The sequence below is a fragment of the Scatophagus argus genome, chromosome 13 (genome assembly GCF_020382885.2).
Source record: "Scatophagus argus isolate fScaArg1 chromosome 13, fScaArg1.pri, whole genome shotgun sequence".
NCBI classification, from domain to species: domain Eukaryota; kingdom Metazoa; phylum Chordata; class Actinopteri; family Scatophagidae; genus Scatophagus; species Scatophagus argus.
The window spans coordinates 4,982,611-5,008,014 of record NC_058505.1 but is presented as its reverse complement, the minus strand read 5'-3'; the positions used below and the strand labels follow the sequence as shown (position 1 = coordinate 5,008,014).

The 25,404-nt window shown below is 40.1% G+C and overlaps 3 protein-coding genes across 15 annotated transcripts in view; 1 reads left to right on the top strand and 2 right to left on the bottom strand.

The window, feature by feature from the left end:
- The window catches only part of LOC124069012 (guanine nucleotide-binding protein G(olf) subunit alpha), a 53,707-nt gene extending 43,212 nt beyond the window's left edge, over positions 1–10,495 (bottom strand). The window contains exons 1-2 of one of the 4 annotated variants that reach the window (XM_046407693.1): positions 9,733–10,495; positions 599–671 (exon numbers count right to left, since the gene is read on the bottom strand). In XM_046407693.1, the coding sequence (XP_046263649.1) occupies positions 599–671; positions 9,733–10,264 (605 nt within the window). In that variant the 5' untranslated portion in view covers positions 10,265–10,495. Of the gene's footprint in view, positions 1–598; positions 672–932; positions 1,761–9,732 lie in introns of those variants that run through there. The other 3 variants (XM_046407695.1, XM_046407696.1, XM_046407697.1) reach the window with 3 other exon arrangements.
- LOC124069011 (serine/threonine-protein kinase MAK-like) lies at positions 619–22,249 on the top strand. 7 transcript variants are annotated; one of them, XM_046407688.1, is made up of 16 exons: positions 620–736; positions 12,522–12,622; positions 13,905–14,020; positions 14,188–14,326; positions 15,377–15,431; positions 15,673–15,794; positions 15,965–16,044; positions 17,168–17,300; positions 17,663–17,834; positions 17,973–18,140; positions 19,022–19,360; positions 19,448–19,644; positions 19,731–19,852; positions 20,308–20,403; positions 21,272–21,394; positions 21,687–22,249. In XM_046407688.1, the coding sequence occupies exons 4-16, from the start codon at positions 14,223–14,225 to the stop codon at positions 22,010–22,012; spliced, it is 2,037 nt and encodes a 678-aa protein (XP_046263644.1). In that variant the 5' UTR covers positions 620–736; positions 12,522–12,622; positions 13,905–14,020; positions 14,188–14,222; the 3' UTR covers positions 22,013–22,249. The 7 variants fall into 7 exon arrangements, with proteins under 7 accessions (XP_046263647.1, XP_046263644.1, XP_046263643.1 ...); XM_046407687.1 differs by having other exon boundaries at positions 13,875–14,020; XM_046407689.1 differs by lacking the exons at positions 620–736; positions 12,522–12,622 and adding an exon at positions 13,627–13,779.
- On the bottom strand, positions 22,229–24,922 carry LOC124069016 (transmembrane protein 14C-like). 4 transcript variants are annotated; one of them, XM_046407702.1, is made up of 5 exons: positions 24,754–24,922; positions 24,180–24,293; positions 22,929–23,030; positions 22,756–22,843; positions 22,229–22,476 (listed from the first exon to the last, which is right to left on the bottom strand). In XM_046407702.1, exons 2-5 carry the CDS (start codon positions 24,253–24,255, stop codon positions 22,419–22,421), a joined length of 324 nt encoding a protein of 107 aa, XP_046263658.1. In that variant the 5' UTR covers positions 24,256–24,293; positions 24,754–24,922; the 3' UTR covers positions 22,229–22,418. The 4 variants fall into 4 exon arrangements, with proteins under 4 accessions (XP_046263658.1, XP_046263660.1, XP_046263659.1 ...); XM_046407704.1 differs by having other exon boundaries at positions 24,180–24,290; XM_046407703.1 differs by having other exon boundaries at positions 24,180–24,342; positions 24,754–24,921.
- Between the last annotated feature and the right edge of the window lie 482 nt (positions 24,923–25,404).

Below are 25,404 nucleotides of genomic sequence, written 5' to 3'. Positions count from 1 at the left end.
TAGCTGGAGGTACCAGGAAATGCAGGATGGAGTTCAGTAAAAAGCCAAAATGAAGGGATATGATGAACTCTTTTTTTTTATCTTAAAACTGCAAAACCTTCTAAAATCTACCCTCCCTGGATAAATACTCTGAATGCATACATACAAGGGTTTTTCATACAGTTACAGGGCTCTGACATGTACTGGGCCTGTTTAAAATAGACCACTGGTAAGATCAATGCCATGCAAGGCCTTGCAGCAAAACAAATCATCAATAGGCCTGTGTCGATCACAACCTTTCACCCTCTCACATGAAACAGGAAACAGAGAATTATTTGGCATCTGTGCGACACCAAGATCCTCACATATGTACGATAAGTGTACATGTACGCGAAAAAGGAAATAAAAGGAGTGTGAGAGAGGGAGGGAAAGACATTAGCTGCTTTGCATGGAATACTGGGCCCAACAGGCGCTGCAGAGCCTGGGGAAAATCCATTCACAGGCTATATTCTGGCCTCGACAGGGTTATTCATTAGGAGAGAAGCCATAAAAATAAGCATTAATATCATTTTTAAGCCCTAAACGAAGCTATTTAATAAGTGTACGGAATAGCACTCACTCCGCGTTGAAGCCGTTGACGTGTAGAATCCTCATCTGCTTCACAATGGTGCTTTTTCCGGACTCTCCCGCACCTTCGAAAATAGACCAAGAAAATACATAAAAATATCACCAAGTGAACACGGACAGGCACACCAAGGTTAGCGACAAAACCATACATGTTTTGGACATGGAGGCAGTTTTAATTGTAGGCTCTTGGAGCTTCGCTTCCATCAATATCCACCCCCATGACATATTATTGCAAGCGCTGTCAAATGGGGCTACGTGTTCGGTAAACGAAAGGGATTACGGTTAGCTTACATTTCAGATAGCCACCACATGTAAATCAGCCTTACCCAGTAATAGGAGCCTGTGTGTGGCTTTATAAGCTTGTCTTTCCTTTTGCAACTGCTTTTCTATCTTTTTATTAGCCTCTCGTTGTGCCTTTTCGTCGATGCGTTGATCTTCAGTCTTGCTGTTGCCCAAACAACCCATCTTCCGTCGCCCTAACCCTTCCTTGTGGAATCGTTAAAAAATATAAAATTACACCCGGGATGATTTCGTCGTTGTTTAAAATGACACAGGAATGAGTCTACTGTAAAATAAAAAAGGAAAAAAAAATCTCTGCGAGGCTTCTCCGTCGGAGGGAGGAATATGTTCCCCGTTACAATTCCGCTTTAGCCGCAGCCGACCGTCATCCAAACCGTTTGTTAGTTTACAAACCCGCGAAGAATAACGACTCGGTTAAACAAAGAAATATCAAAAATACATATAAATAGGAAGAGAGAGAGAGGGTTTTCAATTTCTGGGAATCCAGTCAACTGTTCCTATCGCGTCTCCAACCCCTCTCTTCTCTCAGTATTTTTTTCTATCTGAATTTCTATCAGTATTTCTGTCTCTTTAACTCAGCACTGCCTCTCTCTGTGGCACCAGGAAGTAACCGCGGACCGTGGAGGTGGAAAACAAACCTGCGTTAAACTGTAACATTAACGACCCGCACTGATATAGCATTTTATAACTTGTGTGTCAAAGTGAGAGGGGTCTTTCCCAATTTAGTAGTCCTTCGCTATCCTGCTATCAAACTAATCGGCAAAGGGGTGGAAACCCGGACGCCTCTATGGTGGCTTAAAGAGGGGCTGGGTCTACTCCTCTTCTTCTTCTTCTTTCCTTTCTTCTTCTTCTTCTTCTTGGCCTCCGGTCTGTGATGTGGCCCTGACCCAAACTGGCAACCCATTTACAGTGTGTGCATTGGGCTTCACCTGTCTTTGTAGTTTATACTCTACACGTTCGGGCGGCCGGGGGGGGCACTATACTAGTCCTGCAGAGAATGAGGATTACTACTACGCGGTGCAGGAAGTACTCAGTTTACCTACTTCAGTATAAGTAGTGCTAACTAGCTCACAAGTATAAGTACGGACGTATATGTAACAAAATGAACTTCAAGTATCAAAAGTAAAAATAGTAATTGTCCAAAATGCCCCATCTTATTGGTATTGTTGTAAGTATCATATTATTTAATTATAACTGTTGACATGTAAGAAGTATTTTAAAAGCAAATTTACTTCCATTGACTACTTCATGTAAAGGTATTATCATCAATAACAATGCTTCAAATTTTGTAAGATCTTTTAAATTAACATTTTTAGTCTGTAAAGTAGGAAGTACTGTGTCAGTGTGGGAGTGACAAGGACAATATACACAGGGGCAATTTGTAATGTGCAGTAAAGCAGCAGTGCGATGTAACTTAGTACATGTAGGTATACCCAATTACTGTATGCAGTTAAGTTTACTTTTGAGGTGCTCGTAGTTTGCTCGAGTATTTCCATTTCATTCTGCTTTATACTTCCACTCCACTGCACCTACTTTACTTTACTTTCACATTACAATAATCTGACAGCTTCAGTTATTTTGCTGATTAAGATTTTACAAACAAAACAAACAACGAGCTAATAAAATATGATACACCGTTAAAGATGAAGTTAAAAATGGCTCTACCTTGATCAACTACAGCAGTAAAACACTGTTTACACATTAGTGCATCAGTAGTACTAATCTAATATAAAATGAGTGTGTGAGAGTACTTTTACTCTTTGATATGAGAAGTAGCCTACATTTTGCTAATAATAAGTACTTTTACTTACCAATCCAGAACTTTAACTTGTAATGGAGTATTTTTATAGAGCATTATTTCTACTTTTACTACATTATCTGACAGCCTTAGTTACTTTATAGGTTAAGATTTTACATATAAAACGTGATACAAAATATGATGCTAATAATTTTGTAATATAATATATAACAATATTTTACATTTGATACTTTGAGTACATTTTGCTGATAACTCTTGTGTGCATTTACTTAAGAAAACTTTTGAATGACTTTTACATGTAACAGAGTATTTTTACACTGTTGTATTGTAATATTTACTTATATATACACATATATATGTGAGAAGTTCTTCTTACTTTGAAATTATGGAGATACTATTTCAGTTTGATCAGGTTAGAATATTTCTTTTAAGAAGGAAAAAAATTACCATTAAGTATGATAAGGTTCACAAAAAGCTCCATGTGAGCTGTTCATCTTACAGGTTTTCTAGAGAAAAAATGTACTGCGTTTCCAAATTTCGCCAACATCATGCCAACTTTTTTCATAAATGGTTACCTGCCAAAGACTAGAATAAATGAAATAAATTAACTCTTAACTGCGGACCACCACAGGACAAACGGTTTGTCCCAGAGACCCTTCATCCGAAAGTTCGTCTGTTATTTGTATACACCTCAGCTCAACTTAACTTTATTTATACGGAGCCTTTCATACAAACATGCAGTCCAAAGTGCTTCACATGGCAAAACTGAAGCAACACAGACAAGCCATGCAGCCTGAAATCGAAATATAAACATCACATGCCAAAACAGAAAGGTAAAACTACACAAGGCTAACAATTACAACAACAAAACTTTAAAGTCTTTAAGATCAACATAAGTCAAAAAATAAAACACGAGGGGAAAAACAATGGAAAACTCACTAATAGCTGCTGTATAGTAACACGCTAACTGGTGTTCATCTTCAAACATCTTAAAAAAAAAAAAAAAAAAAAAGGGCCCTCATCACAATACCAACACTCTGGCAGTGTAAGTCATGCTTTTGTCAATAAGGAGGAAATAGACTGACAGTCACTGTTGTGAGCATTGCCTGACATTTGTGTTTAGCTTGCTGTGGCTTCCTCTTCATGAGACCAAAACGGGGTGTGGGTTTGGAAAGGTCTGACTTCTGACTAACCAACACAGAACTTTGCATATACCTAACCACCACTGTGTTACATGCAGCACACATATTTCCTTATTAATGTCTCTGTCTATATGTGTGACAGAAATGAAAGTCTGCCTGAACATTGAGCTAACATACAATACTACACTGCTGCATTCAAGTCAGGAAGGCAGGCATGAATGATTATTTGTGTAATATGTAACCAGGAGTGTGCTATTATATCCCCATTATTTAAATACAATACAAAATACTTGTTTTATGTACTGACACGAGTGCAACAAAGTTTTTGCAGAATGCAGAGCACAACTTGAACCCTGATCTCACCTATAGTGTTATGAAAATACTACTAACACCCCCCCACCCCCATCAAAGAGGAAAAGACAAGGAAAGAAAAGAAAGAAAACGCTTTCTCCCCACCTCTGAAAGCAAGGTCAAAACAAGTGACTGGCCCACATCACTCCCTAGTGGTTAAGAGGCAGCACAGCATACACGCCGAGGTGACTCTCAACTCAGTTTGAATGATGCAGAATGTGATTTTGTTGTAGAAAATATCACCTTTTTAGGAAGCGCTGTCAGATATTTATGTTAAACTTGCAATACTGAACATTTCCTTTAAAATCCCCCTTCGCTCTGAAATGTGTTTTGCTTACTGTTACTTCACTTGGATGTTTTAGTTTCACTTGTGCAGAGGCTGTCAAAGTTTGTCTGTGCTCACGTTACGTCTGGGTTTAAGACCTTTAAGGCCTTTCCTGCATGACTTTCTGCTGTCATGACTAGTTACACACACTAACACAAACTGGGAATTCACCTTTAAGTGAAGTAAGAGACATCTTGTGTCCAGCAGTTAAACTTTTTTTTGTTTTTAAATGAATCCTTCCTTTTTCATATCAAGACAGAAATTATTAATCAAAGCAGATTATTTCTGTATGTCTTCAAACATGTCTGGAGGGGAGCATCAAGCTACTGTTATGATATATTTAAGGAATAGTAGCTGTTATCTTTTCATAATTAATGTCTCTGTCAGTGTGTGTGTGCATGTGCAGTATTTGGATAAGTTTTTCGATCCTTCACTTATGTAAACATAGCAAATGCATTGATCTAAAAATACTCTAGGACAAGTAAATTCTCTTTTCAATGTCCGAAAAAGAGGTTTTTACTATTTTCAGACTGATAGTGGACCTGTGCTGCAAAATGGCAACCACACTGCCGGTGATACAAGATCCTTAAAAAGAGCTGCTAATCAGCGATTTGATTATTTTGAAAATATAATAGGAGGCCCTAAAAAAATTAATGTACTATAATAAATTAATTAAACATAGTCATAGTCATACATGGGCTTTCCTGGCTGGGTGAAGATTCCAGCTGCTGGTGAACTAATCAAATAAACACAACAATACCTGACACTTAAAAGGAGTTCCTTCCTGTGTGTAAATCTTCTTTGCTTATTTGCTAGTACGGACTGTGACTGAAACATGTACTATAAAAAAGGGGCACACATCCAAATGATATCCAGCTAAAATTAGCCTCCCTGAATTCTTTTCTGAAGCCACAAAGAACTTTATGGCACTCTCTCTTCAGGGACAGGGGCTCTTGATGAAGTGCAAATTACACAGAAAGCAAAACCTGGGGAACAAACGCAGTCCAGCGTCCTTCTGGTGTGGTGTGCTTCACTTTGATTCAACCCATACGAATATGAAGACAGCTCGCACTGCGGCTCAGCTATCACTATCATAAATATGACCGTAACTCATACCACAGTGCCTCGTGTTGGTTATTACATTAACTGGGAGTGCGCAGTTAGTAGCAAAGTTCAGCAATGGTCAATGATAAAACCCATTTAGACGGAAGCAAAGTTCACCTGACTCTACTTGTATTAGAGTCAGGTGAGTCAACAGGGCTATACGTCCCACTGTGTGCTTCTGTGGATGAGTAAGCTTTTCCAAAATATGGCCTCACGTGCAGCGACAGTGGCTCCAAAATAAAAAAAAGAAAAAGAAAAAAAAATCAACCTACAAAACACAACAATCAGCGGCTTCCAACAAGCTACTCATTGGCCTGCCCAGCTGGTTTCAGTGACTGTTTCTGTCCATGAGTGTACTACATTGCTAGCAGCCTGTTGTTCAGGCTCATGAAGGGTGATAAGACTGAGATATGAAACAGCCAGTTAAGGACATCTAGGAAAGCTGTAAGAGATATTATCACAGGCCTGTACAGAGTCAGATCCAGGAGACCTAACAATAAAGTAACTTCCTTTCCAGGAAATAATAGGAACTTGCCTTCCAGTTGCCATCTCTGTATTCCTGTGTCCATGTACCACACTATAAAGTCTAAAGGAACTCTATTAAATTAATTAAACTGAACTGTCCTGCTTGAATAAGTTTAGTTTGTTAATGCCTTTTTACAAGCGGTTTTGGCCTAATGTTGCCTTCAGTGCCTTCAAGCGGAAATCCTTTAGTAGATTTCAGGACTGTGACAATCACGTACTTGACTTCACATGTCTAAAATACAAACTCACAAGGTTTTAGCCAAAAGCAACTGCACTCTGGTCATAGCAACAGTGCAACTAAAGATAATTATTATTGTTATTTACTTGATTAAGCAATTGGTCGTTTGGTCTATGATACGTCAGACTACAGTGAAAAATGCCCCTCACAGGCAAACAAGAAATACTATTTACATCTGAGAAGCTGAAACCAGTGAGGGCATCTCTGCTTTACAAAGACTTAACTGAGCAAGTATCAAAATACTTAATGGTCAATTAATTTTTCTACATATGGAGTCTTACATACTACATACATAAGTCTTATATATTTTTACATATTTTTCTTTATCAAGTTAAGTTAAGTTTTATCAGGCCACTTTCCTCTGAAACATCTGATTTATGCATCGTCAAATGAGCAGGTTTACTTACTGCACTTTAGATTAGAGCAGGTGAAGTTTGTGTATTATTGTCAAAAATGAGAAACAGTTTCATATTCAATTAAAAAAAATACTTTCACTTTTAAATACTTTCCCCTAACTGTGATATACTTCCAAAACTTCAAGAAAGCCTTTTGTCATTGCTGAACCCAAGCTGAATTCAACAATAGGAGACATTTATTATCAGTTTATTTAGGATTATTTTGAACAGCCATTTTCTAAAACTTTTGCTTTTTAAAAGCATTGTAAGGTAAAGCTATGTCTAAAATGATAACTTGTCATCCCTGTGCGTATACTGCTAGATATCCAAAATGTGATTCCACATGATCAAACATTAGAAAACTGAAGGAACTACAAATGTGACTAAGACTGCGTTCCAGCTCCATCACAAGCTGAACGTGGCGGTACATTTAGGACAAACAATACTTCCTTATGGCTATCATTATTTGACTAAATACCTGCAGCAAATGCAAACAGATAAAGTGACCCAGATTAGCTAGCATACATTGCCTTGAAATGTAACACTATTTGAAAGGTGTCCACTTTCAGAGCAACACAAACCACCTCAGTCCTCCAGCATGCAACAAGAGTCCTACTGGAGAGACCTGGAGGACACAAAGTCCCAAAGGCCTCTTAAGAAAAACCAGACGTGGCCTGCGGCTCGTGCTGAGGCTCCTGGGTGTACCAGGACAGATAGCTCTGAAAATAATTGTGATTACATAGTGATGAAGAAAACCGCCAAAACCATAATGACATGCTGAAATGACACAGTGACACGGGTCACACACACGGCGTGTAGCTTTCGACAGAAGCTCATGGAAGAATGTATGACACTTCCCTGTGTGACTTCATTAGGATGAGCCATTTCTTCCTGTGTGTAATTACAGAGAGCTGTTTACTCAGGAAATTAAACTGGCAGCCATTTATTATATAGAGTAACGAAGCACAGCACTGTTTAAAGTAGAGTAAATACGAGCAATATGGTATTAAGTGTGACTGTCGAAACTGAAAGTGGATGAGTTCTATTTTTATCATAAACGTCTCTACATTTAAACATCGTTTTTCCTAATCGGGGTGGCTGACACTGAAGCTCCTGTTCCTGATCTACGCAGAATTTTTTCAAAAACTTACATACTGTGTCAGACGTCCACTACAGAGATGGTCACCGTGTTGTGGTAAAATACCTAAAATGACCTGCAAGCTCAAAGGGAGTGTTACACTGTAAATTAAACTACTGCTCTCAGAAGCAGCTGTTAAATCGGTTAAAATGGATATTAAATTATCTGCTCGGTGTGTGTGTGTGCAGTGGATGAAACATGTTGTAATGTATAGGAGTGGGGCAACAGGGTTAGAAAGGTCTGGTCTCCATCTCGAAACACACTGAATTTACAATACTGGAATGCTGCTGACTGATATTTGGAAAGTCTTTTGATAAATTGTATAAACTGTCACTCACAGGATTCCAGCGAGTTAATAAACTGCAAACTGGCCTGAAAATGACATGTGCTCTTTAATTTATTACGGATACAACTAAACCAACAAGTAACCAAGACTACTAAACTATAATCTATAATACACTATACTGTACAGCACTCTACTGTGCTATACTGCAGGTGACTATACTACACTCTAATCTACTGTGTTGTACATTTATTTTTATTACTCTTGTTGTAAATATGCAACAGTTAGTCAAATGCTATTTTTCACTTGGTGTCCCTGAACATATTGCATTACAGGTCAATATAGTACATTATACAGTACTCTATTATGCCATACTACACTGCTAAAAACATAATTTAAGATAAATTAAGAATATATTCAAGTATATAAATCAAATACAAAAAGCTCATTTGCCTTTATACGTCACATTACTGTATTCTAAAACCTACAACGGATACTTTACTATACCATACTACTTTATTATACTATACATTTATTTGTACGCCTTATAGTAAATTTGTCTCTACTTATACTTAGGCTTTGTATACTAAAACCTACTAAACACTGTATATTAATCTTTACAACACCATGCTGTACTATATTATACTGTCTGGATCTTCAGAGCAAATATGGCCCAGGAGCCAAAGCTAGGAGCCCTCTCTCTATATCTTGGTATAATCTATGTTACCCCATTCAACACTCTATACTACTGGCCACTACACTATACTTCTACGATACATATATTGATTTATTTTAAAAACTTTGTCATAAGTCTCTAGACAGATACTCTCTTACACTGTAGCATTATATGCTAGTTTTCAGAGAGAGCATAACCTGACACACGTAAGTGGTCTTCTACACATCTGTGCACTGAGCGGACTAATTATATACAACTGTACTCTACTATGCTACAGGCCACTATGCTACACTATACTCTACTATACCACATTTATGAAAAAGAATTAGGCTCTACTCTAAATATGTTACAGCTAATCAAAAGGTGTTTTCATCTGTAATCCTATGCTACTATACCATACCATACTGCACTATATTATACAACACTATACTGTACTATACTATGCTATACTATACTATGCTGTACTACACTCACTATACTATACTATACCATGCTGTACCATACTGTACTATACTATACTATACTATATTGTGCAATACTGTACACATTTTTCTGATTAAATATGGCCCGATATCCAAAAGCTAAGTGGTCTGTGAAAACCTGAGCATACGGGTCCATTTTGACAGCCCACGGGCTGTTTAAATGGCTTTTCTACATTCACCCCAAATATTACGGTAAGAGGCCCTCTGAGTCTGAACGTCCATCTTCATCATTTGTCACTGACAGCCGCAGGGGTAGTCTTCACAGCCAAGCCAACAGATGTGGCGATAGGCCTCGCCAGAGCAGTGACATAATTTGTGAAAAGACCAGTACGCTTTTGATTTCTAATAATAAAACGGCCTCCCAGTCCCACAACAACAACAACAACAACAGAGAGGTACACAACCTACCGAGCAGCAGCAGCCGATGAGTCTGTTTATACTCCCGTTTGAGCTCCTTCAGCGCCCTGTCAATATTCTTACTGACTTTCTTCGCCTCCTTCTCGGCCTCCCTCTCCTCCACCAGCAATTTGTCCCAGTTTTTCTGCTTTTGAGTGCTAGTCTTTTGAAGCAGCTGTAAGCGTCGGCCGCGGTCCTTCCCTGTCCCCTTACCGCTGCCTCCACCTCCGCCGCCGCCACCACCAACACCACCACCACCTCCTCCTCCACCACCTCCGTTCTGTATGAGCACACCGTCGGTACCGGTGTCTCCACGGCGGTGCTCCCCGGCCGGGAGTCTGGCAGGGTCCCCGGGGCGCACCGGGCCGCTGCCGCCGCGTAGCGACGAGCTCTCTCCACATCCCCCGGTGTCCTCCTGCCGAGCTCCCCCGGCGCGGGTCGGCACGGCGGCGTCCGGCGGCTGGTCCGAGTCCGAGGTAGCGTTGGAGATAGACCCGCTCAGGTCCCCGAAGAGCCGGGGACGCAAACTGTAGCACAGCCCCATGTTGAAACCAATATCTGCCCGTGAATGTGATTTTTCATAAATTAAAATATCAAAAAAAAAATATCGCAGTTGCGCCAGCAGCCCTAACGAGCCATCGTCACATTGGAGCTCCAGCGGTGCGATTTAAGTCCGAATTTGAGCCGAAAATGTGAATGAATTATGCTCCGACATTTGCTATATGTCATTTTGCATTTTCCCCAGTCAGCCTTCGCTTCGTAGTTAGTGGATCACCTGATCCTTTAGTGGACACTGCGGGTCCATCTTACCGTAAGTAACCAAAAGCACAACCTTGGGAAAGAAACGCGTCTATCCGCTACGCAGACAGTCAACAATCTGACTGCACAGCTGTTAGGTGCAATGCACGGCACGTCATGTTACTACAGTATGGCCATTTCGAGAATGCTGGTCATGATTTTCATTCCTCACATTTCATGCCTGCATGTCTACAGACACCTACCTCACTGTAGATAGTGAACCTGCTCTTTATTATCACACAAATGACTCACTGCTCTCCCTTTACATGCAGCCTTGGTTCAACAAATGGACGAACAATCTTTAGTACAAAGACGAGCCTACTGAAAAAGGAAAAATATATATATTTTTAAAAAATAACTCAATAACTCTTCTTTTCAGTCACATGTTTGCTGTCACTTAGGCATTGTGGTGCCCCACCAGTTCACACGTAGGCCTGACATAATTTGTTTATAGCAGTCTTCTGATTATTTTGTGATGTTTTCTAGTTCCCATAATCCAAGTGTAATTTATCAGTTGTTTGAGTATACAGGACCTATTTTGAGCCTCGAATCAGCTCAGATGTTCCCATGTGAATGTATACCCCCGTCCTGGGATCATAGAGGGGTCCTTGAGTTAGTCTCAAGGGCTCTCCAGGAAAATAAGCTAAACAGTTCTTTAATTTTGTTATGTTCTTTTTGACTAAAACGCAGTAAAACTTGCCTAAATTTAGTGAAGGGTGTAGAAATATCTGGACCTTTAGTTTCCTGCCAGCAGTCTCTTCACCTACATCGCGAGTGTTTATACATCAACACAGTGTGGTTGTTTTTAGGTGTGGGGGTGTGGGGTGTGGGGGGGTCACTGGGATAAGTGTTTACTGCTCAGGGTCTGGTCACATGTGTTATTACTCATGCTAGAAAAGAAGAGTTGGTTTTACTTGGGTTATAGGGGTCACAAACAGATGCAGGGTTGAAAAGCAACCACTAGATGGGGCACTTGTAAAACGCGTTAACTTATTAAACCAAATAGTATGAGCCACAGGCAGTTTTAGTGTCAGTTTGCACAGTTTTAATACTGGTGGACTCGTTTGAGCTACAGCCCAAATACAGGACTGGATTACCAACTGGCCCTCAGACACCCTGTGGCTCCTAAAACTCTTTAAAACTTGCATGTCACTTGACTTTTGTTCATGTAATTAACTGCATATTTGCATCACCTAATTACCTAATTTTTTAGCACTATGTTTTACAGGATCAAAAACACCTCTATAACTTAATTTTGTAACTTTATTTTAGGTAGTATGTCAGTTTAGAAGCTGTTCTGGAGCTTTTGACTCATCATCAGGATGTGGAGTTTTCCTAGTTTGTCATTGAATTGTAATAGATTGGTTCCATTCATTTCTGACAATGTTAAGACTTTTTGTCCATGTTGACCTTAAAGTTGAGTTTAAAAAAATCCTACTTGATCAAGTATACAAATGTGAGGTTCAAGCAAAAGTTCTTCAGCAGCTGCTAATTGGACTCTTGTGTAATTAGTCTGTCTCCCACTGTTTCCAAGGTCAAGAATAAGCTTTAAGTCTTAACTTTCTCAGGCAGCATGGAACAAGAAGCCCCTAAAGTGCTCAGAAAATAATAATAATAATAATAATCCAGCCATGAGGAAGAATCCATCTAGTGGTGAAGATATTGTGATACAATCTACGGCTCTAAAATGGCTACTAAATGGATCTGATGGTGAGATTGTTTTGTCAACAGTAAAAAAAAAAAGTGCTTACCAACTGGTTTGTCTCACATCATGATTTCAGATCATTACAGTAACAACATAACACATTTTCAATTTATCATAATTATATTACACTTCATACGTTTGTAATCATTAAAAAATATTATACATTTATCTAAAAAATGCTATTTATAAAAAATATTTATTGTGTGTTTTGCTTTTCATAATTTATACACTTTCATATACAGCACAATATTATAGTTGATATACTGGTTTATGATCTCATTTCATTTTATTTTGGAAGTCTAAGCGTTGCCTTGGAGACAGGAAGCCGCCCTTACAAACGGAGAGGACCAGCAGCAGCATCACCGTGTAACCTTCATCAGCAGAGAAGTGTCCCCTATGGTAGGCACACCTTACTCAGGTCTTACTCATGTTATGAAAGACATGGTCAATATTTAGTAAACATTGTCAGCTTCGTGTGGTTGAGTATGAGGGCTGAACAGGCGGTGAATGTTTCTCTCTTAGCTTGCTGTATTCACTCTCAGCAGTGTTGCTTGTCGTTTGCTAACGTTAACTAGCTGGCTAAATTAAATGACAAACTCATTCAGATGTCGTGTTGAAATAGTTAGCCGAGTGTTACAGGTCCGTTTAGCATCGACATTTACAAGTTTGTGATATTCTGCTCAATATGAGCCAACATCAAAATCTTCTAATTGCAAGTAAAGAGAAAAATGTTTAAAGTTTTAAGTTTTAAGTTCTGTACTCTGGTTCTTACAGTGTAATTACGTTTAAGCAACTGATATCAGGAGATATGTTAGAAACCCAATCCTAATCCTAAAGCTACCACTTTTTAATAATCCGCCCTTTGTAAGAGGTTTATAAAACACAAATAATGGCTGTTCATAGATTATGGCCCATATTATTTAATAGTGTTTTATAGGTAAGTTATGTGACGTTAATAAGAACTTCTTTTGTGGTGAAAAAAATCCGCCTGTCTGCTGTTCTACCTGCCCTAGCAGGAAGCTTGCTCTGTTTCTTAAATGAGTCTTTTTCTTAATTGCATATGCAACAAAACAGTAAAACTTGATAGACTGATGGTTAATGGTTAATGATTAACGGTATTAGTTGGATTTTATAGCTCCTTTATGAAGACGGCTTTAGAAAGCTGTACCATCTTGACTAATTTGTCTACTCTTGCACTGACTTGACTCCTGTTACTATTATTATGTCAGCTCTTAATACACTGGCCCTAATTTGTTTGAGTCAGGATAAGGTGTCCTCCTCAGTGTGGGCTAATTAGATATTAAAGAAGAATGAAATCAGGCTTGGCAGTACAGGGGAGAGGATCACTGTCAACAGACACTTGGTGTTTTTTGGTCAAAAAATTGTTTGAAATGACATTTGCACACCTCTCAAGATCACTGACAAAGCCAGGTGAAGCCCTCTGTTCCTTAATCAAAGGAATCAATGTAGTCTTGATTAGAAAGGCCACAAATTCGTCCCACCTTTGGAAACACAAATGTGTCACCGTGGTCCTATTGTCAGACTCAGTGCACTTGGTAAGTTAAAACCATGTCTTCAGGGACTCCTGTTAGCCCGTTTCCTGGCACACATTCTTAATCCCATGTAAACTTTAATCCACTTCCCCTCACAGGGGATCACCCTTCCTCTGTTCACCATCAAGGCATTAGCGTAGGACAGGTGAGACAGTGCAGCAGGCAGGATCGAGACAGCGTCACTTTTCCACTCTCCCTCGGTGGGTAAATGTCCACCCTTCATCACTAATCTGCAGAGAGAAAGGTAAAGGTCGAATGCTCGTGTTTTATTCATCTTTCAAGAATAAAAGCCTTTAAGTAGCCTCACAGTAGCAGCAGGACAGAGCAGCCTAGAGGGCCAAGTCATTTATCTGTAGAAGGATGTTGCTGTGCTTACAATGACCAACTGTTGTTCTGTGTGGGACTCTGAAGGCTGCTTGGTGAAGGAGCCTCAGGACTCCCGGGGGATGATGAACCGCTACACCACGCTGAAGCAACTCGGGGATGGCACATATGGCAGCGTGATCCTGGGCAAGAACAATGAGACTGGGGAGCTGGTGGCCATAAAAAGGTGAGCGTAGCTCCAGTAAACGTGCCAGGGACACATTGTGTTGTTTTGTCTGGAATCGTTAAGCTGATTAAAGCCTGAGTGCTTGATGCAAGGTGCTTCAAGGCTCTAGGCTTAAACATGTTGCGTCCTCACAAGAAAAACAGAAAAATTCATTTTGAGTCAAGTATTTTTTGCCTTAGCGTGACTCGTGTGTAGGCCCTTACGGTAAATAAGCTCATGGAAGGATCATTTTGAAGATCAAAACATTCAGGGTTCTTGCCAAAGCACAAGCATTTTTTAAATATTATTAGTAACGTTGTTTTAACGTTGTTGCCATAATTTCCTGATGTGCCTATTGACCACTTTATAAGGTCTGAGCTGTTTAAGAATCTGTCTTAGGCAATAAATGAATAATGAATGGTTCACGAGGCTCCACCCGGCAGTGTTTGTAAATGTAAGGTTATAGTGCAAGCTGATACGACTGATGACAGCGACAGGAGTGAAAGTACATCACATAGTGTTGCTCTGTCTACCGGAGTATAGAAAGAAAGAAGGAAGTAAAGTCAAAACAGGTTACATGTGCAAAACAATTTAATAAAGTACACAGAAATGTTTCGCAGGATACTATTTTAGTGTGGGTATGACTGCGATGTGACATTTTTTGGCGCCCATGAGCACCGTGAAGAAGCCTCTCAAAAGTATTATCTGGTAGCTTTTATACAGTAGTTTTCAACACAAGTGCTGAACGAAAACAAATACCAGTAAAGCAGATTTGCTTACCTGATGTGCATTTCCGCAAAAGTCATCATAAACCATGAATAAAGCAGAAAAGCTTGCCCAAATGAAATTGTTTTGTTAGGAACTGAGCAGTATGAATGAACAAAGCTTTCTCTAATCAATCAAATGACTGCTGAGTCATTTTTTTTGCCGCCACACTTGGTAAAAAGTCTAGTCTGATAATCAGTGTGGACTGGAAGAGTGTGAACTCTGAAATTGATCTTTAACTATGACAGTTACACTCAACATTAATACCTACAGATGTGCAAATCTGTTTGTTTTTTTCCCCAACAGGATGAAGAGGAAATTTTATTCCTGGGATGAATGTTTGAATCTAAGAGAGGTGAAGGTGAGAATCAGACAGGAAATCTGATAGAACAGCTTTATTCATGCTGTATAAGCACTAATATTTGGAAATATCATCATTTTAAACCATTTTATAAATTCAGTATCTCATTTTTGCACTGTTCACCAGGACATCAATTTATATCTAATGTACATTATTTGCAAATAATGGCTTATTTTTGTGATATGATTGACTCTTATCGACTCTGTTGTGTGTGTGTCTCCTGAATACTTTGTGGTGTCAGTCACTGAAGAAGCTGAATCATGCCAATGTGGTGAAACTGAGGGAAGTCATCAGAGAAAACGACTACCTCTACTTTGTCTTTGAGTATATGAAAGAAAACCTCTATCAGCTCATGAAGGAAAGGTAAGAACACATGAGGCTGCAAAGTCACACACAGGCCTTTCGCCAGCTGTGTACACAGAGTTATTTTTGTGATGTAATTCTGCAGTGCAGGGTTTTGTCTATTACCATTGGGAATGTGAGCATTATTTGGGTCAGATTGAGTCATCATGTGTCGGTCTCCATTTTTGCAGAAACAAGTTGTTCCCTGAGTCAGTCGTCAGAAACATGACATTTCAGATATTACAGGGACTCTCCTTTATTCATAAACATGGTAGGTGACTACAGACAGAAGAAATACTGACTCGTCTGTCTTTTCTGTCTTCTAAAATGCCGTGTTATCAAGCTGTCAGTGTTGTCTTGGTATAAATAGTTCATAATTGAAGAAACAGAAAACAACTTGATAAATATATGAATTCTGGACAGCTGATAAGACATCAGGCATCACAGCCAAAATGACTCACTTCTCCTGTGTCCTCAGTGAGAAGAGGATGTGTGAGTGGTACAACAGCTTAGCTGAACAAGTTTTCCTTCTGAGTGAAAAAATAAATCAGCACTGTTTTTAGTGCTTGTGCGTGCTGGTGTCATTCCCACCTCAGTCATGGATGATTGTTTGCATATTTTTTTTTCTTTATCCTGTCTTTCTTTTCTTTTCTTTTCTTTTTTTGTCTTTGACCACTTTGCGGCTGCCAGGGAAGATAAAATGTTTTCTGAAAATGAGATAAGGAACATTCTGTTCCAAGTGTTGTCTGGCTTAGCATTTGTGCATAAGCACGGTAAGAGACTCCTCCCGTCTTTCTGCTTTCCTTGTCGTTTCCTTAAAGGCTTGACTTGACTGTGCTTTGTCGGGTTAAAAGTCCACTGTGTAGGATTTATTGGCGTCTAGTGGAGACGTTGCACACCTCACCTCATCCTCCCCTTTCAAGCATGTGAAAGGCCACTGAAAAATGCAAAAGGCCCTCGCTAGAGCCGGTGTTTGGTTTGGCCGTCATGGGCTTCTGTAGAAACATGGCGCTGCAACATGGAAAAGGACCCGCTTCTTCTGTTGATATGAAAATCTCATTCAAAAACACAGTGATTTTTAGCTTCAGGTGATTATACACTAATGAAAAACAATTCCGACTATTATATTCTCCTCCCAGTAGATTTCCCTAAATCCTACACACTGAGCTTTTAAAACATCTTTTTTTATCAGAGATGTTTTAACCCAATGATTTAGATTTAATAAAAAATCGGATAAAACACCACAACACAACTGTGATATGCATCAGTGTGTGTCAGTACTATTAGTGAAGGTGCTAGTGGTTGTTAATAGCAGTAGAAACTTGTGAGTAGAAAGCAATCCAAATCTAGACGTTTGTTAGCACACGTTTATTTGAGCGTCTCGTGTTTTTCAGGGTATTTCCATCGTGATATGAAACCAGAGAACTTGCTCTGCATGGGCCCAGAGCTGGTTAAGATTGCTGATTTTGGACTAGCCAGAGAAATCCGCTCCCAGCCACCGTACACTGATTATGTGTCCACAAGATGGTGAGATCAGAGCATATCAGAGCAATGTACGAGTAATTCCTGTAGATGGAACTTTCTGATAGACATCTTTTGTGATATCACTGAAGGAGACCAATATTAAAGATATTAACTAGAGAAAACTAACCCTGTTAAGGAATGGACGGAAGACAAACTTTGAGACTACTGAGGATCAGCTGGCTGTTACTCTCTATTTATGACACATTATCATGAATTTATTACTTCTACTCCTAGTAAGAGACACAAGCATTTGAAATGAATGAAACCTTCTGGGAAATTGTGTTAACTGAGCAAGAGAGAGCGTGGAAGAGTGAAATCACTATCTGCAAATGTTCCATGAGTATCCTCCCATGCTGTTATGACAGGTACCGAGCCCCAGAGGTTCTGCTAAGGTCGAACTCCTACAGCTCACCCATCGACATCTGGGCCGTGGGATGCATCATGGCGGAGCTCTACACCCTGAGACCGCTGTTTCCTGGCAACAGCGAGGTGGACGAGATCTTCAAAATCTGTCAGGTGCTGGGAACCCTCAAGAAGGTGAACCATCACAGCAGGCGTCATCAACTATAGTGATGCACTCTCTGTCCAGTAGCAAAAATTCTTTTTGTGACACACTAGATTTCTTCTACATTTCAAAAGGTAAAACTTGTTTTCTCTTCTTTACACCTCCATCAGTCCAACTGGCCTGAGGGCTTCAACCTTGCTGCCTCGATCAACTTCCGTTTCCCAAAGTGCGTCCCCACCAGCCTCAGATCCCTGATCCCCAACGCCAGCAACGAGGCGATCACACTGATGAAGGACATGCTGCAGTGGGACCCTGAGAAAAGACCAAGTGCTGTTCAGGTACATTTAAAACCCATTAAGTTTGAACATAGATTGGTTGGGATAAACACACAAACGTGCAAAGATTAAAGTGAAGACAACTGACTGATGTGGATGTTAACAGTGTTTGCAATGTAACAGGATGTCTTAGGTGAACACTTTTATCCTGAACACCTCTGAGTACCTTGAGTGCATTTATTTTTATCGTGGGTGCCCAAGTGGGAATCAACGAGCTCGGCAGTTACTGTAATACCAAACTGGATGTACTGCTGAGCCAATGCACGTCAACTGACTTTGTCTTGAAAATGTACACAAAAGGAGAATCCTGCACACTGTCCCCACATGTCCCCACCCTATTTTACACCATCCATTATAAAATATTTCTTACATAGTATTCCATGTCATAGGAACAAGAGTCTGTTTCCATATTTCCATGTTCTTATCTGCACTTTTATGTTACAATGTTTCTATTTTTCTTTGTATTTAATACATGTATGCCATGTTATATGCCATGAAAGTGTCTTATTTTTGATAAATCTGGATCCTGAATTTGAACATTACCTAAAAAAAGGAGGGGGGGGGGTGTGTTCATTGGTGTTGAGGTTGGGGGGTTTGGGGTTCTTTCACACCAGACTCATCCAACCATGTCTTTATGGAGCTTTGCTTTGTGCACTGGGGCACAGTCATGCTGGAATAGAAAAGGGCCTTCAACAAACTGTTGCCACAAAGTTGGAAGCATAGCATTGTCCAAAATGTCTTGGTATGCTGAAGCATTAAGATTTCCCTTCACTGGAAGTCAGGGGCCGAGCCAACCCCTGATGAACAGCCCCATAAAGAGTCTGTCTGGATACTTTTGTCTATATAGCCTATTTTTCTTTTGATTTGCACTGTTTGTGTTCCAGGCTCTACGGTATCCGTACTTCCATGTCGGCCAGGCGCTCGGTGCTCCTCTAAAGCACTCAGAGCAGCACAAGGCTCAGGAAAAGATGTGCGATGCAGCCGCAGAGACAAAGCCTCTGTCCCTGTGTAAGACGGACCGAGAGTCCAGTGAGCCAAGCAAGATTCAGGCAGAGTGGCAGACCTGCAGCCAGTCTCTCCACCAACCCCTTCAGCAGATCCCTCTACCTCAGAACAACATAGAGCAGAGCACAAAACAAGTGACGTGCTGCACCGTGGAGGCAGAGGGGCAGCAGGAGCCTCTCAGCCTGGTGAAAAACAGGAAACCAGTGAGCTGGCAGGCTGTAGGTATCTCTCAGCTTGTAAATGTCAAAATGGGACCTTCCTCAGGCTTACAAACATATTTTTCTTCCTTTATGTTCATTTTAAAGCCTACAAGGGCGTCTCCCACAGGAGCAGAGAACAGCACTTGTGGAGTTAGGACCGGACGTCGACGATGGGGCCAGACGTCTTTCAAGTCCGTCGACAGCTGGGACGACAGCGAGGATGCAGATGCTGGAGTTTCAATTTCCAAAAAACCCACCATCAGCTCTCTGAAGGACAAGGCCCTGGGCGGGCCCGGCTGTCGGTTAGACCTCTACTTAGATTTTCATGTTAAAGATGTTTTTTTCGTCGCAGTTTAAAAAAATATTACAATAACAGGTTTTTGGCTAGATTTCCAGAGTCCAAGAACAATACAGGGTCGAAGCAGTCGAGTAACAGTGGGCTGAACAGAGCCGAATCCACCACCTTATCTGCCAAGCAACACTACCTGCGCCAGTCCAGATATCTGCCGGGTAAGAAAAAAATAATCCAGTGTGTCACAAAAATCACATTTCCATTTCTTTAAGTGTACTAACAACACAGTAACTTTAGAGAAAAATGAAATAAATTATACATTTATGTGAGATTAAAACATGTGAAAGAACATGAAAGACCAACACAGATAATTTAATTTAAATACTCTAAATACTAAAAAACATCAACATGCTACATGAAAAACAGCTGTTTCTGTTAGATTACTTTGCACACACTACACAAGTAGTGAAACACAGGTAGTGAAACTACACAAGTACTGAAAATGTTTTCTAATACAAACAACACTAATCGTGTCTACACTGTACTTTCCACATAGTGTACACACTCAGTCTAAATATGCAAAAGGTATTCAAAAGCATGCACATCGAAACATGACGAATAGCAGGTGCTGGACAGAACTGCAAGTGAAAAATAGAGTTCACACCTTTTTCAGGTGTGAATCCGAAAAACAAGTCCCCAGTAGGAGGCCAGGTGGTCAGCCAAAACCTTTGGGGCAGAGGACAGGGGCTGGACGTCCCTCTACATGACGGTAAGACAGTCCTGAGGATGGGTTGCAGTGTAGAGTAGTGGCAGTATTTGTTTAAAGACGCAGGTGCGTGTGGTTTTCTGGATATGAGCTGCTCACATTGTGAAAGAGATAAGCTAGATGCAGCGCCGGTCAGGGAATTAACCTTTTTGGGTACAAATTTGCAAGTATATTTTTTCCTTCTCCCAAAATGTTCATAGAAATACTTTGTTCTGCCTGTCCTATCCTATGAAACATATGAATACTTATTTACTGTACTGTTAATTTGAGACCCTGGTCTAAGTTTTCTCATTGTTCTGACCTGACGTAGCAAAACAGTCCCATCTCATATTTCAAGCAGTGTAAAAATGCTTCTAATTATTTGAATATACAATTTGACTACGGCTCTTAAAGTACACGTTGTCACGCGGGGCATTCGGGTTCCTCAAAGTTATAAATGCCTTCTAACAATTCCATTTAACGTTTGTATCCATCATTGCCAGCGGAGGGCAAGCTGATACAGTTTGCAACTGATATTTCTTCTGCACTGAAAAGAGGATAACCTGTATAGTTCAGGACTAACACATAAAGCTTTCTTGTTGCCACAGCAAAATTACACCCATTATTGTTACATATGATCACGTATCTGCCTTGCTGTCATTTGCAGAACATTGACATTGCTGAAAAACTGTAGTAGACACAAAACAATGACGTGCATTGTGAATATACACGGAGAAAAGATCCACCGTCTGTAACATGTTATTCTTTGATGTTTAATTCTAAGTTCTTGAGCTCATGCAATTCAGAATTAAGTAACTTGTAACTTGTTCTCTTCACTGCAGTTTTAAGCAGGTCATCCGTAACCTGTGATGGATTTCATTGTCCTTTCCAGAGTCCTTCATGAACACCTACAACAACCCGACCAAAACACGTGTCTCACCTTGTCAGAAGCCTGGAACAGGTGCAGACAGGAGGCAGAGGATGACTCTGGCACCCATAGGAGGCACCTCTGCAAGTGAGTTTTTATTTTATCTGCGTGAGTCAGACTTTCTTGGTTCAGTGTTGCAGTGTCACTACTGGAACTGTTATACGCTCGTGTTTGGAGTGCAGTTTGTTCAGATCACAAGGACAGCTCTAACTAAAAGTTATGCAAAACGCCCCCTGGAGTTAGAAAGGAGCCACTGCTCTCCTTAAAGACAGAAATGTCTGAGAGGACCGTGACTGATGAAGGGGATTTCTGGTCAGTCTGTTCAGTGTCACATCTTTCCACCTGCATGCTGCCCACTTTATTTTTCTGAATGTTCTAGTTGATCTGTCGCCTGCTGCTGATCTAAGAGTCGAGTCTAAAATCAAACCGTCCAAGTGCAAGCCCTCCTCAAATAAAGTTTTGCTCTCAAATGAAGGTAAGCACCAGCACACGCAGCCTCATGTCTCTCTTCGTCTACAGCCTGAACACACTCTTCTTCTCTTTCACGATGATCCTTCAGAATATGAAGGCTGGAGGAGCAGATCTCAGAATTCTCAAATCCCTGGCACCGGCATTATGGGACAGAACGCCTTTTCAAAGAGCACAAACATCCAGCCAGTGCACGGACGAGTGGACTGGACTGCCAAATATGGAGGCCACCAGTAGCACAGCTCTGCTCCAACAGTGACTCAGTCCCCAGTGCACTTTTGCCAGGAAACTTCAGCGGAAAAGTGTGTGTTACTGCCAACAGTGTGCAGAAGTGTTTCCTGTTAGTATGTTGTTACATTTGCTACACTAATAATTTTGTTCAGTGTTGTAAAAGTGACTCATCAGACTCCCATGACCTCTGCTGTCTGTGTTTTTTAAATAATTCTCTAGAAAATCAAATTATTTTTTATTACAGATGCTGAAGTTTTTGTTTTACAGCATTAGATTTACAAACTGAAAATATCAGCAAACAATAAAAATTGTTTTGTGTAATTAAAGATATGACATTTTTATACAGAACCAGACTGCGATAGAAAACTATAAAATATATACAGACACACAGAAAAGGTACTTTGAGATGTTTTCAAGATTTATGTGGTCTCCTTAGCATCCCAATGATGATCTTCACCAGCACCAGTCCGCTGAAAAGAAACACAATATTATATTAGCATATGGCTGAAGAAGAAGAAGGGCGCATTCACACCTGGCTTCGCCATAATTGATTTGTATATACCTTGTATTTGTTTATACAAATACTGTTATGATTGCCACGCTTATATCCTACTCTGCGTACTTTATCAGTTCAGTGTATCGTTTTTAAAGTGCATGACAGTGATTCCACAGAATTATTCCTGGAATTATTACTGTACAAGTCACTTCATTTTCCTCTTGTCTTATCTGGAGAGGAGATCGTGTGTTACCTTGCTAAAGTCATTAAACCAGCTGGCATGAACTTCCAGGAGTTGAGAAATCTCAGCCCCATCACCACACTCAGAGTTCCCGAGGTGCCTGCATTTCCACAGTGGAGGGAAACGGTTGGTGCCATGTGTTGCGTATTTGGACCGTCGGTGTCAGACAAATGAAACTCGCTTACCTAGTGAAAGCCAGACATTCTTGGGATTTTGAGATGCCTGATAAGCACCGGCTGCAGCCAGCAGGCCAAACAGGAGCCCTGCAGCCAGGGAGGTGACGCTGCCTGACAAGGAAACATGAGTTTTATTTTGAAGTTAAGCGTTGAATTTAAGATGGAGAATTCTCTTTTACTCAACTCTCCACTTTTTCCCCTCAGAAACTCAACATCTAAATTTCCAAAAATTCATAGAACATCTCAGGGAAAAAAGGGAGGGAAATTGTCACACAAATTGTAATTCAACAGCAACACAAACCAAAGAAAACAGTTTCAAAACACACTAAACATTATAGCCTTCATGAAGGAAGCATTCTGAGCATTAGGTTCAGCTACTTGCTCCTAATAAACTGGAAACCAATGGAGATCCGCTGGAGATCAGTTAGAGCTCTGAGTACAGCAGTAATCTACTGCACAATCTTGCCGGCATCATGTCTTACTCCTACTGAAGCTGCTGAAGGTGGATATACTGGTAAGTCCGCCTCCTCTCTAAAGGGCTTTAGCCATTATGATATTTGATATGATGCAAAATGCAAAGTATATAAAAAAAAATTGCACTTGCTCTTTGTTGGGGACATGAACCAAACCCATTTTAAACACATTACATTTATCAACTTCAACTTAAATCTTTACTGTCCCCACAGGGGTCAACCATCAATGGTGGAAAGTAACTAAGTACATTTACTCATATACAATTCTGAGATATTTAAAGTTAGTAATTACTATTCAGTTGAAGATTTTACCTTCAAAACACATGAGGAGCTTATTAAAATGTCAGTTTTACATTTTACTATTACACTCACCAGCAGTATATAAGTTAGCTGCACACTGACAGCTTACAACATTAAGTAATAATATCTTATAATACAAAGTATTAATAATAAAATAACACTCTGAAAGGACTGTTTCTTATTAACATGTAGGCTTTTACTTGTAATAGTATTTATAGAGTAGTATTGTGGTATTTCTACTGCACTTTATACCTTACTTACAATTTTCCAGGTTATAATTTTGATTTACCATGAGTTTTTGCTTTGTTTTTTTGTTTTGTTTTTTACCTTTTTCACATAAAAGCCATCACACAAGCTCTCCCGAAACCTGTACATATAAATCATAGGAACTTGGAGTACATCCTTCATCCAACCCAATCATCAGCCGACTTAATGCTCAGCTGCTGTACATGGATATGTACCAGATACTGTGGTGTGACTCTCCTACCTGCTTTCACATAACCCATCACTCCTCCTGCTATCACCAGAGCAGCATAGCTGAACCCGATCCAGTCCACAGCCATGTCCCCTGCCCACACCAAACGGTCCGATGAGGCTGCAGCTGGAGCAAAGACACCCTGAATACGTCACTTCTGGTGTCACATCGACGTCTGCAGTGAGTTTAATGAATTTTGTTGAAATCACAATAAAATAGAACAAAAACTGACTTTATCCGTGTCCTCTCTCTCTTGATCTTTTCATAAAGTAAATATCAAGGGCTACGGACTATATTATTATATTTCTACTGTAGACGATAAAAAACAAAAACAGAAATGTTTTTGTTTTGTTTTTTTTAATGGAAGCGCAGCAAAGTTTGTTTTAAACTCACTGAACTAACACACATAAAACACGACAGAAGGAGCGCGACAAAACGATTCAGTTCGGTTCACGGTTGTTTATTGCGTGTCAACAGTATTAACTTCAGCTTATGGCATTTTTCATTGCATGAATTATCCCAGAGGACTTTTCCTCAACTCACAGCCTTACAACTCACGTCTTCATTAAACTTTATCATAACTTACCGCTGGTTTAAGTCACTACGCCTCCCGATAGAACAACACGGTTGAATTTCAACCTCATGCACGTTTATTTCCGCTTATTAGCCAACCGCCAGATGAGACTTAAACTTGTCTGATGGATGACCAACTACACTTCCTTGTCATGAATTGAACTTTGACCCCTCTTGTGCTCACACCTCCTATGACAACATCCTGTTAGCTTGTGTACGTTGTGGCGATCGTTTCCGGTTCAACAATGGCGGCGTTCCGCTGCCGATAAGAGCTTGTGAAGTTGAAGAGTTAATCTGCAGGGCTTTTAAATCCCCAATTAGCGAATTAGACACGGGATTTAATTTATGCCACGTATTATATACACACACTACTGCGAAAACAGGAAAACAATTGTTATCTGACGTTAGCCAACAGTAGGAAACTTTAAATGCTAACGCTAGCTTTGGTTGTACAAGTCTGTAACTCTTAACGTGAACTCACATGCGTCTTGTATCAGCCTTAGTTGTCGGTGCTGGTTTGGATCAGTTAACTATGTTATTGTTGTAAGTCACAGTTAGAGCTAACATTTCTGTAATTTAAGCCTCGTAGCTGACTTGTGACCATCAAACTACAATCAGCAGCGTTTTGTCGCCTCCTAGTGGTAACCATGAGTGAAACTCCAGA

Bases quoted from the DNA above. Each gene is read 5' to 3' on its own strand.
- LOC124069011 (XM_046407686.1), top strand. From the start codon at position 14,154: ATGACCAACTGTTGTTCTGTGTGGGACTCTGAAGGCTGCTTGGTGAAG. The intron at 19,645-19,730 runs GTTAGACCTCTA...GTTTTTGGCTAG, and splicing joins CTGGGCGGGCCCGGCTGTCG to ATTTCCAGAGTCCAAGAACA. The intron at 20,404-21,271 runs GTAAGACAGTCC...TGTCCTTTCCAG, and splicing joins GGACGTCCCTCTACATGACG to AGTCCTTCATGAACACCTAC.
- LOC124069016 (XM_046407702.1), bottom strand. From the start codon at position 24,255: ATGGCTGTGGACTGGATCGGGTTCAGCTATGCTGCTCTGGTGATAGCA. The intron at 23,031-24,179 runs GTAGGAGAGTCA...TTTCCTTGTCAG, and splicing joins GATGGGTTATGTGAAAGCAG to GCAGCGTCACCTCCCTGGCT. The intron at 22,477-22,755 runs GTAACACACGAT...GTTTCTTTTCAG, and splicing joins GGTTTAATGACTTTAGCAAG to CGGACTGGTGCTGGTGAAGA.